This window comes from Fukomys damarensis, unplaced genomic scaffold (genome assembly GCF_012274545.1).
Source record: "Fukomys damarensis isolate Sample0158 unplaced genomic scaffold, DMR_v1.0_HiC HiC_scaffold_2, whole genome shotgun sequence".
Lineage (NCBI taxonomy): Eukaryota > Metazoa > Chordata > Mammalia > Rodentia > Bathyergidae > Fukomys > Fukomys damarensis.
Window position 1 is genome coordinate 6,312,361 of NW_022900914.1, and position 12,165 is coordinate 6,324,525.

The 12,165-nt window shown below is 36.0% G+C and overlaps 1 protein-coding gene across 6 annotated transcripts in view; it reads left to right on the forward strand.

Annotated features, from left to right (window-relative positions):
* Ncoa1 (nuclear receptor coactivator 1) overlaps positions 1-12,165 on the forward strand; it is a 268,563-nt gene that overhangs the window by 187,414 nt on the left and 68,984 nt on the right. For all 6 annotated transcript variants that reach the window (XM_019204623.2, XM_019204626.1, XM_019204624.1 and 3 more), the window contains 3 exons: positions 3,794-3,973; positions 5,483-5,578; positions 10,388-10,528. In XM_019204623.2, the coding sequence (XP_019060168.1) occupies positions 3,794-3,973; positions 5,483-5,578; positions 10,388-10,528 (417 nt within the window). The remainder of the gene's footprint in view (positions 1-3,793; positions 3,974-5,482; positions 5,579-10,387; positions 10,529-12,165) is intronic.

A 12,165-nucleotide genomic window follows, 5' to 3' on the forward strand; every position in this document is an offset into this window, starting at 1 on the left:
TGTCACATGATGCAAAAGAGTATATTATTTTTCATTTACTATCAGGAAGAATTTTTGAAAAAAAAAGTCAGAAGCCAAACTGTTTAAAATTTGCTTTTGAATTTAATGATTTACAAGATTTCAAGATCTAGAATCCATGCTTTCTAGCATGACATTTTACTTATTAAAAAAAAAAATCTCAACACTTAAAAGCTACTATACTGATCTTGTCCAAAAGCACAAATGTACACAGATGTTTTTAAAATGTTATATTGTGAAAGATTAAGATGTTAATGAGTAAAAAAAATTTAATGACTATACTTGTATGTGAAATTCTAGTAAATTAGATTTGAAAAAAATTAAAAATAAGTTCTCCTCAAACACGTATGGCAGTTGTGTCTCAAGTGACGTAGACAGCGTAGTACCTGAGCCCACAGCTTCCGTGTAAAGCAGACATGGGTGTGCATTCTTCCCTTAGCATGCACTTGTGTGACGATGGACCGGACACTGACACCCTTTTACCTTCTTCTTTCACTGGGGAGTTGAGAGATTGATAGTGCTCCACATATTCCCTGGCCAATTCCTTTTAGGCTTTAGCTGTTATTATTACTACTATGATTGGCTTTATCTAAATGTTTCGGAGCTTTTAATTTCATGAATGATAAATATATAATGACTGAATAAAAATTAATGATATTTTAGATTGTTTTTAGCTTAGACATTGATTTCAAGGAAGAACTATCTTGACCTTTCATAATATGCTCCTTCCTTCCTTAGTCTGTCCCATAGAAATTATTGAGGCAGGCTTTTTTTCACAGATCACAATCAGGAGAGAGTTCAGTTCTCAATTCTTCCTCCCACTGGTAAATTGTAATGCAGTGCTACTTCTGTCTTTCAAAGGGGCTTGTTATTTATTTGATAATATTTTATTTGTGGCATTTATCCTTTTAAAGAGAAATTATGTGGTGAATTAAAAGCTGTTGCATAAAAATTAGGCAAACTGCTTTCCAGCTGGATAATCTTAACTACCCCTCAATACAAAATAACTAAGTTATGGACCTTGCGCTTGTGAGGCAGGCAGTGATGCCACTGAGCTAAATCCCCAATATGACTAAGTTTTGTCAGTTCTGTACCTTTAGTGTAGACCTCATTTCCACTCCACAAAGAACATACAGCTTATATTTATGATGCCGTTCTCTACTCTGTAGTTCAGGCTGTTCTTGAACTCACTGTGTAGCCCAGGTATGCACCACCACACCTGGCCTTGCCATTAATTATTGCCCTAAGATATGATAATTAACACGTAAATTGTCACCGGAGTTGCGATTGTTGCTTTAGCTACTGTGATCAATTTTCAAGTTTTTTTTTTAACTCCTCAAAAAATGTTTCCTACTCTAGTGTAACAGGTTATGAAATTGCCTTCTGTTTTTCTCATGGTTCCTTCTACTATCCTGACTCCTAGCTACCCCTCAACCTTTTTTTGTGTTCTCTACTCTCCTTTTTATTTTTTCCCTTTCCCAGTGCTAGAGATTGAACCCAGCATCTCACACATGCTAGGCAAGGTCTCTACCACTGAACTACATCCCTGGTCCTCTGCCTTCTTTTATACTTGAACTGAGTACATTTACATGCAGCATTTAGCAGTAGCTTTCTTTGCAGATACCTTCAGTAAATTAAACTGTCCCTTATAATTAAATAGGTCAGGGTAAATATTCAAACCACATAGTAAACAAATTCTTTTTTTTTTTCAGCTTTAATTGAGTTTATTTGCACATTTTAGGGATACAGTACAGTTACATTCATTGTTGGGATCTTGCACCTCTACATGACAAGTCTTGGTTCTCATTTTTTCCCCTTGTCCCTGCCCTCCCTTCACCCCCTCTTCCCCTCCCCGTTTACAAACACTTTATTTCCACCTTTTCATATTCTCACATTTTTTTTCTTTTCCCTTATTACCCTTCCCCTACCCATCCCGCCTTCCCTACACCTTTCTTCCCATTTCACAATGTCAGTAATCTCATTAGGATTTTATGTATTATTGCAGATTATTCACACCAGAGAAACTATTTGGTATTTACACATGTGTGCCTTATTTATTTCACTTAGGAGTATATCTTCAATATGTATCCATTTTCCTATGAATGAATCTATTTTCTCATTCTTTATGGCTGAGTAGCAAACAAATTCTTAACATTTTTTTTAAACTTAAAATTATTTTTGTTTTTTTTTGGTTTTTTGAGACAGGGTCTCACTATGTAGTTGAGGCTGACCTGGAACTCAGTGTGTAGCCCAGGCTGGTCTCCAACTCACAGTGATCCTCCTGCCTCAGCCTCCCAAGGGCTGGGATTACAGGCGTGTACCACCACACCCAGCCTTAAAATTACTTTTAATCATGGGGTCGTATTTACTTTAATTGGAGAATTTTCTTCAGAACAAAATGTCATCCATAACTATTTTCTACATTGTTCCCTAAATAGAGCAAGACCCTTATTTCTTCTTTGGCTACTTTTTTTTTTTGTATCAGGAATCGAACTCAAGACCCTGTTCTTTCAAGGTAGGCCCGGTGCCACTGAGCTAAATCCCTGACCACCTTATTTCTTCTTTGAAAAGAAGAGTAGTATTTATAGTAACTGAGGACTTAAAATGATGCTTTCTGTAAAAATCACTGTTTTGATATTTGAATTACAGTATCAAAAGGTCTTACGTGTTTTGTTGTAGAATTTCAGAATGAAATTTTAAAGTTTTTAGAAATAATGTAGTAGCTCCTTTATTTTGAAGATGAAGCAACTGGAAATCAAAGATTAACTAACCTAAACCTCATAGATAGTAAAAACTCCTTACTCCAATACAAGTTTGTTTCCATGTTTTCCTCTAACAGTTAGAGTGAAAGGAAAAAAAAAAAAGGAGGAAAATGAGTCAGTACTGAGTATAGGATAAGAAAACATTTGGGAATAGTGACAGAGTCCTTAAAAATCCTCTGAACTCCTGATGATCTCCATCATCTCACTGCAACTCTGTGACTGGAAAATCAGGACCATCATACATTATTACCTGAAATATGCAGAGATCTTTACTATAACCAAATTACGTTTTCTTATACTGAGTCAGGTAATACATTTTCACCAGTCCTTTTATATAATGTATTGATTCTCTTTCGTATTTAAAATATTGTAGCACATGAACTGTGGTGGTAAAATTAATTAAAGCACAAGAACATGGTTCTAAGAATCATTACTCTCTACCTATTCTAAGTGTTTTTGGAAAGAAGTTAATTAACTCTATGAAATACAGGGGATAACAGAGCCCTGGAGGAGCTCTGAATCCTCTCCCCAGAAAATGCATATGCACATAAGCCGACCCTTGAAGGCCCAGGTTGGTTGCTGAAGACCCCTATGTAACAGTGCAGCTGTGATTTTGAGTCATTTTTCCATTGCCAAGGAATAGCTGGAAACAAGCAGAAGCTCATTAATTAACTGCTATAAAATTCTGAGTGAAACAGCTAGCAGTTTTTAATTTTTGTCTTTGTTTATAAAGGTTGTAACTGAACTAGAGTATCTGAGGGAAAAGATCTTGTACATTTTAAATCTCAGAAATGTTATGCTTTCTAACTGGTAGATGTTTAGATTTGCTAAGGAAGATAAGTATCCTGTTGCCTTAAGATAATGTTAGATCTGAAGAGGTCTGTCTGTGTTTTAATCTGAGTAATTACCCAGATGGCTTGAAGTATGTCCTTTATATCTTTGGGATTTTTACCTTTTCACATTAGTCACAAGCAGTCACAAGCACATAATATCAATTTTTTTTTTTTCCCCAGTAAATGGAGTTCCTTGGCCTCAAGAGGCAACACGCCGAAATAGCCATACTTTTAACTGCAGGATGCTAATTCACCCTCCAGATGAGCCAGGTACAGAGAACCAAGAAGCTTGCCAGCGGTATGAAGTAATGCAGTGTTTCACTGTGTCACAGCCAAAATCAATTCAAGAAGATGGAGAAGGTAATGCACAAGATCATTGCAAAGTATTTGTTTTTTGCTACAGTTTGAAAGAACGGGGAAGAAATTAATTATAACCTGCCTTTGCATAGTATTTTTGGTTACTATATTGTGTATCACAAAAGCCATTCAAGTTGCAATGTATTTCCTACTATTAAAAAAAAACAAACTAATTACTAACATCTAAAATTCCTCTTTAAAATGCCCCCAAATTCACAGCTTTAAACTTGCATTCCCACTAAAATGTCAAATAATTCAAACCAACTTGTTGTCTAAAAATGAGAGATGTAACTAACTGCTGTCAGTTGGAAATGTACCAGATGCAGCAAGCTGTTGAACAGCTCTGATTTTTAGAAAGTTTCAAGTTTAGAACGTAGGGAACATTGGAAGATAGAGTTGACATTTTTCAGGCTACACACAGTGGTTTCTAAGGAGGAAGCTTTATGAATAGATGAAAATATAAAAGAAACTGTAATGTGAACATTGGATTAGCATGGACTTATATATATGGTGGTGGATGAGTCTTCCTTGTCAACTTAGACTGACCTAACTTGGGTCACAAATTGGGAACTGGTGTAAGGACCAGGGAAGGTAGTAGAGAGGAAGTTGATCAGATGCAAAATAGCCCCAGATCTCGCCAGGAAATGGAGGTCACTCTTACCCTTTCACAAAATACATATGCCATGTCTTATATGAGTAGGTATGTGTTATTGTATGTAGCACTGTCAAAACACTGCACTGTCAAAACAAAATTTGGGAATTGAGCTTCAAAAGATTATATATCCTCCCAACTATCCACAATGAATGTGTTAATTATGTACCACAAAAGTAGGTTAATAAAACAATTATATACCCTAAAAACAGTCCTTTGGCAAAAGCAGAATAATAATTCAGAAAAAGTTTTTCTCCATTAATTACAATTTATAATTATCTGCATAGTAGTTATCAGAGTAATCTTTGCAGCCATTAAGTACTGATGAATATAGGAAATTGACTACAAAAGTGCATTTTTAAAAAACATCATATTAGGTGTTGAGAGTGTAAAATATTCTGTAGTTGGCATGCACAAGGCCCTGGGTTAATCAACAGGTTTTTTTTTCAATGGTGTTGCTTAACTCTAAATAAAACTGCTATTTCTAGTTTTTATTATCCAAGTACATGAGATGCTTCGGTCTCCTCTAGTTCATGTAAGAACATTTAACGGGAAGGAATTCTTTATTCTAACTTCCTCTCTACCTAGAGCTCCAGGTTTTGGTTGCCATCAATTTATTTCTAATATACTATAATAGTACAGTGATTCTAATATTGTGTTAAATCCTGTAACATGTATGGTTTTATAAAAATTAAAACAGTTGGGCCAAGGATTTAGCTCACTGGTTCCAGCACCTGCCTCGCAAGCACAAGGGCCCAAGTTCAATCCCTGGTACCAAAAATAAATTAAAGCAATTAATGGCAAGTAATAGGTACAAACCATTTACTCTCTTTCCCTCGATTTCCCCTTGTTTTGGGCAGATTTCCAGTCATGTTTGATTTGTATTGCACGACGATTACCTCGGCCTCCAGCAATTACAGGCGTAGAATCCTTTATGACCAAGCAAGATACTACAGGTACTCACTGTATAGTTCAGAATGTTTCATCGGTATCGATGAGGTGACTGCCACCATAAAACTAATGTCCAAAATGTTATGTCTTTCTGTTCTATGATATTCATCTTCTGTTCCCTAGTCTTACACGGAAAGCACTTTAAACAGTCTTGATATGCTTCATTTTAGGTACTATAAATCATTATTGTCATAGGCAAGGTGCTGGGAAAAACAATTTTCATAACTTCACATACCTATATTTTTATTAAATTATTTTTATAATCATTTTTAAAAATGCTTAAAGAAATTTGGCAGATAGAGATAAATATGTGAAGTACATATTTATACATTTACAAATGCATATGAATATGTTAGTTTTAGTATTACGCTTAAACATGTTTGTCTATTTCTTTTTTCCTTCATTCTTTTTCTTTAAATTTATTCAGCACATACTCTTTGAATCCTTAGAAATAACTGACTGTGTGGGATTGCTCATGTACGACTGAACAAAACTCAATGATGTGATTCCTTATTGGGGTATGTTTTATGATGGAAAAAGTGTGATACGGTGCAAGTCAAAATTGGTTTTAAAGTTAGCAGGCTCAATTGATATGGGCTCCTTGGGCCCCAGAGGTGCAAAATGGTGCCAGCCAGCCTACATATAGTGCCAGAGGTGGCAGCCAGGAAAGGAGGAAGGGTCGTGAGTGCTTCTGAGCAAGGGAACAACTTCAGAAGACCTCAGTGAGACAGAGGGTGTATTGGGAGAACCACAAGAAGCACAGTCGAGCCACAAAGGGAGAAAAAATAGGAGTGCTTGAAAAGCAAGACTTCTTTTTAAAGGCCTACTTCAGATTTGACTTTCGGCAAAAACAGACTGTTATTCCTTCAATTTCTAAAGTATTGGTTATTTAATTTTACCTTCATACTAACACATCATGCTTTTACATCATTCAGTTGTAACTCTATAACTTCTCTCATTTAAAAATAGAGATATATGTACAAAAGATACATTTTTGAGATTTAAAAGTCATTTCTACTGAATTTTAGTCTTTGTTAAAGTTCAGTTTTAATGCGTATTTTTACTTTTACCATTCTTTATAAAATCCCCTTTTGTCTTTAATGAGTTTTTAGTTCCAGAAATCTAATATACTTGTATGCTTTGTTTCTTTTTTTGGTTTTTTGAGACAAGGTCTCACTGTGTAGTTGAGACTAACCTAGAACTCACTATGTAGCCTAGGCTGGTCTCAAACTCACAGCGATACTCCTGCCTCAGCCTCCCAAGTGCTAGGATTACATGCATGCGCCACCACATCCAGCTGTTCTTTTGTTTTTAATGATAAACTCCCAACTGCTCCTCCTAAAGAGCAGGGGAATAAATTAGTACAGACAGTAGGAGACTGTGACAATAATGTCTAGGAGCTTGGAGATGGTACCTGACAATAATAGTAATCAGTGAGCACACCTTTGTTCATTCCCTTTTTAAGTCTACCATGTTTCCTCTTCCTTTCTGTTTTCTACCAATGAACAATACTGGAAAAACTTAATGAACCCTTAGTGAAAACCAAAAGTATTATATATAGAGGAAAAATAAGGTTTATTTAAAAAGAAAACTAGTCTTTTGTGTCATTTACTGGTTAATATAAAACAAAACCAAATAATGGCATTGTGAGATAGAGTAAACCTGCTGGAAGGGTGATTGAAATGCTGTGGGATAAATGTCAGAAATGAAAGAGCCCTAAAAGGAGGATAATTTAGGAGCAGTATGTTTCAGCGTTTCCTCATATTGTATTTATATAAATTAAATCCTAAATTGGATAATTTGAAGAATATATTTTCCCATAGGAATGATATTAATAGTGATAGTTTTGTGTGTTGCTAAGGACAGAGCATTAAAATTCCTTTTATGCCTGACAATATGTATAAATATATTTTAAAAGATCATTTAAAATTCTAAGAATTAATCTCTGGGTCATAAAATAATCTCAGAAATCACAGAATCCACCTTACTCCCTTTATGAATGAGTGAACACCAAATGCTTGCTGAGAGTGGAAATCTTTACCCCTAATGTAGAGCCCCACACATTGGCTAGCCTTCCTCCACAGCATATTAAAAGAACATCACTGTACTCTACACACCATACAAAGATAGCAGAGAAATATAAAATATACTTAAAACATAGAATTAACATTACATCATAGAATTGACTTAGCTTGAAAAAATTAGCTATAATACCTTTAAGCATTTAATTTCTTAAATTTTAGTAGTACTCTTAACTCTACATGGGATGGTCTATGTCTTTTTAAAAGAAAAAAATCTCCTACCAGGAAGTATTGAACAGTGCTTTGTTTTGTTTTGTTTTGTTTTGTTTTGTTTTGTTTCTGTTTGGTTGGTTACACTTTCCTCAAGCTATTCAGGGTCCTCCTCTAAGGGAGGCATTGCATTACCCAGTTAGTCATTTAGGACCATTGCTGACAGCTTAATCACTTTCTCCCCTGTAGTCCCACAATTCAAGGCTCTCTTGCTCCCTGTGGGCCAACACTGACACACACACACGCACATGCACACGCACACAGCATGCACGCACACATGCACTCCATTGCCTCCCTTAGTATTTTTCTACGAGAAGCCTTACTGTATATGAAGATTATGGATTGGGAGAATTGTCATGTAGCCAAGTCTTTACCTCTAAAATAATAACAGAAAAAGATTAAATAATTTAAAACCTAAAATTGTGATTTCAGTAACATTGTTCACTGGGCTTTCTCTAAACTGTTCTTAAGTACAAGATTCTCTTGTTAGAATTTCAGTTGATTTTTTTTAACATCTGCCTTTATGCCAAGACTTGAATAATATCCTGATCAAGTTGGATTAAGTACATCAGATTCAAGACCCTACATTTAAAAGATCTAATGAAGGTCCAGGTATTTAGCTCAGTGGTTCTGCCACCTGCCTCACAAGTGCAAGGACCGGAATTCAATCCCCAGAACAACAACAACAAAAATCTAATGAATATTTTATTACTAGGCAACCTAACTGGAATATATAAAGAAGAAATTAGTTGAACGAGTAGGAACACATCTGTGATCAATTTGAGTTGATTGTGTGAGAAAAGGGAAGCTAGGTAAAAAAAGATACAATCAGGCATTCACAGAAAAGAAAATATTAATGGTGAATAAATATGAAAAATATTTACCCTCATTAGTAATTGAGGAAATCTAAATTTAGATCACAATGAGATGCCATTTTTCACCTGTTCATTTTAGAAAACTAAGGCATTGTGGCACTCTAGGAGACTGAAGCAGGATAGCAAGTGTTTGAGCCCAGCCTAGGTAATTTAGCAAGAATTGTCTCAAAAATTAAAAGTGGGCTTGGATGTAACACAGTGCAGAGGACCTGGATTCAATACCTAGTAACAGGGGAGAAAAAAAAGAGAAGGAGCCTGATAATATCAGGTGATTGAGGGATGTTAGATTGCCAGTAACACTTTCTTTGATGCTGGAATTGAACCGAAGGCCTTAGGTGTGCTAAACGTGCTCTACCACTGAGCTACAAACTCAGCCTCAATAATAACCCTGATACATTGCTGGTGGGAATAAAGTGTGGTACAAGTTTCTGCAAAACAGTTTAAGTTAATATTACAAAGCTGAACATTGTATAACCTGCAACCCTGTTCTATCCCTCCACATATACACTACCAAAATTCTCACACACATTGGCCATGCAGCATGTGAAAGATGTGCATAGCAGCACTAACTTTATGGCAAAAAACAAAAAGCTGGGAACGATCTAGATGCGCAGCCACAGGAATATGTAAAGATGGGGGAATGTGACGCATGAAGAATGGACACATAGTGGACTGAGTTTGGTAGTATCATGTTCTGAAGTTGGGTGGGAGGTTTACTGTTTTTTCTTCTATTATGTAATCCTTAATTTATATGTAAGATTGCATAAAACAGGTCTGAAGAATGACAAACTAGATTAATAGTTCCATGATTAACTGAGGACTAATTTTCTGGAGTTTTCTCATTGCCACTTAGGAAGTTTGACCAACCATGGTAACAACAGCAGATCTCCAGTAGATTTTATGAAGTATATGTTCTATGTGTCTGATGCCTAGCAAATCTGAATCTTTTCACTTACTATCTTTCTGGTTTAACATTTATTACTTTCAGTCTTTGTTTATTTGTAAGTACAGTATTGCTGGTAGCACAGCTAGAGGTAGGAAGAGAAAGACATGCTTTCTTTCACATATTCTCTTCACTCAGTTATTAGAAAATTATTTAAACCAAAACAACATGTATATTTCATCACTTCCCTTCTTTACCTAATAAGTGGTCTAGTCAGTCATTAGTAGATAGAAAGCATAATCAAAGAGTAAGCCAGGGGAGTTTGAACTGATTAGTCTCAGTAGCTTCAGGTCATTATTGAATGGCTTTAATTCTTGACTAGAACTGAATTTTAGACTGTGACAGCTGGGCATGTGGTGCATTCCTATAATCCCAGCACTCAGAAGGCTGAGGCAAGAGGATTGTTGTTGCTGTGAGTTCAAGGCCAGCATGAATAGTGAGGCCCTATCTCAAAAAAAAAGCAGAAAGAAACTAGACTATGACATATGACTGTGTAACATACTTCAAAACCAAAACAATTTTATAACGTCTCTAATATATTCCATTACCATATGTAATAATAAAAATTAATAGTGCCTTTCAATGTTTCTGTCTATTGAGCAGATGAAGAGAGATAATATTCCTTATATGCAACTGTTAGTTTTGAATTACAGATGACTTATGTTAAGAGGACATAATAAATATAAACTTTCATTCTTTGTATAGGCAAAATCATCTCTATTGATACCAGTTCCCTGAGAGCTGCTGGCAGAACTGGCTGGGAAGATTTAGTGAGGAAATGCATTTATGCTTTTTTCCAGCCTCAGGGCAGAGAGCCATCTTATGCTAGACAACTGTTTCAAGAAGGTAAAGTTTTCTCTCAATTATTTTCATTAATTGTGCTCTTTATTAATATTGAATAGTTTGTATAGAACTTATGGCTTGATAAGTATTTTCTCCAAATTATGGTTTTTATAATAATCAGTTTTAGGAAAGGAAGAAATGGGTAAGCAAAGTAACTCATCAGTGGATCCTGAAATTTGGATGCACATTCTACAGAACAGATGTCATGTGGTGATCACTCACTCATTCATTCATTCATTCATTCAGCAGACGTGTATCAAGTTCCTAACATGTGTAGGACACTGTGTATACACCGTGCCAGAGATACCTTGGTGACTCAGAAGTAGGGTTTTGCCTTCAAGAAGCTCATAATGTATTAAGGAAAGACAGCTCTGACAATCAGTGTGACACAGGCTATGGTAGAGATGTAACCAAAGAAGGAATTCTGACCTGGAGATTCAGGGGTGACTGTAGAGATGAAGTGATGTGTTTGTCTGACTCCTGGCAGAGGAAGCATGTCACAGGGCCTCTGGATGAGACAGAGGTCAGTGTCACACCTGTTAACTTCATCCATTTGAAGTACCTCTACCTCCTGACTCATGCTGATGTTACAAGTCAAAAGCTATGTCCTTTGAAGTGATTAACTAATGAATAACTACTGTGTCTTAGTCAGTTCTATGGGATATACAAGTGTATTCCCTGCCCTTAGCAATTACACAGTATTACAAGAAAAAGAAAGTTAGTTGGAATTAAGGTCAGTTGAGAATTAAGGCCGAAAAGTTTGTACATTCAGAATTAAAGGATTTTGATGTACTTTTGAACTACTGCCATGTAATTAATATTCCCTTTCCAATGTAATGCATTCTGTAATCTTTAGATATCCTCTTTGAGTGGGTATTCCTGTCAAATAATTAAGGATTTGTTTCATTACTCTGTTCTCCTCATTAATTTTAACATTGTCCCCATAACACGTTTCCTCAGTTTACAGATGATTTTCAGCTCATTACATTTTGGTCAACTGAGTCCTAGTAGAGCATGGAGGCAGTAACTTGTCTTTTCCTTAGGCGGATGTCTGTACAGAACTCACAGTCTTGGTTCCTTCTGGAACAGCTTCCCACAGAGGAGAGCTTCTCCAGTGGCTTCCTTATAAAACTCATGCCGCCCCTCAAGAGGTGTCTCATTGGGTAGAGCCAAGAATCTATGTTTTTAAACTTCCCCAGACAACCCAGAAGTGCAGTCAGGTTTGAAAACCATTACAATAAATAACTAATGCCACCCCCTGGGTTCAGACTTTGTGGCCTCCTCTGTCCAGAGCAACACATGATTTTTGTGTACTAGTGGGACTCAGTGTCCACTCCTTGCCTAAAGTGCTGATGTATGGAAGTCTCTTTGTAAGTTGGGCCTTCCATAACTTTACAGTATTTTTAAAAGCCCAATTTTTTTTTTTTTTTTGGCTGTAGTTTATATGTATTTCCACCAAGGAAAAGCAAGTCCAAATAATTGTTTCATCACCCAAATGAGTAGGCTCCCTATAGATGTGACTGAACCACTTTAAGGTATGTGTTTCACAACCATTAGAATTGGCCCTAAAATCAGGTTAATTAAACCATAATAAGTAACTAGTCATGTTAGCATGAAGTGAAACAATTTAGAAAAAAATC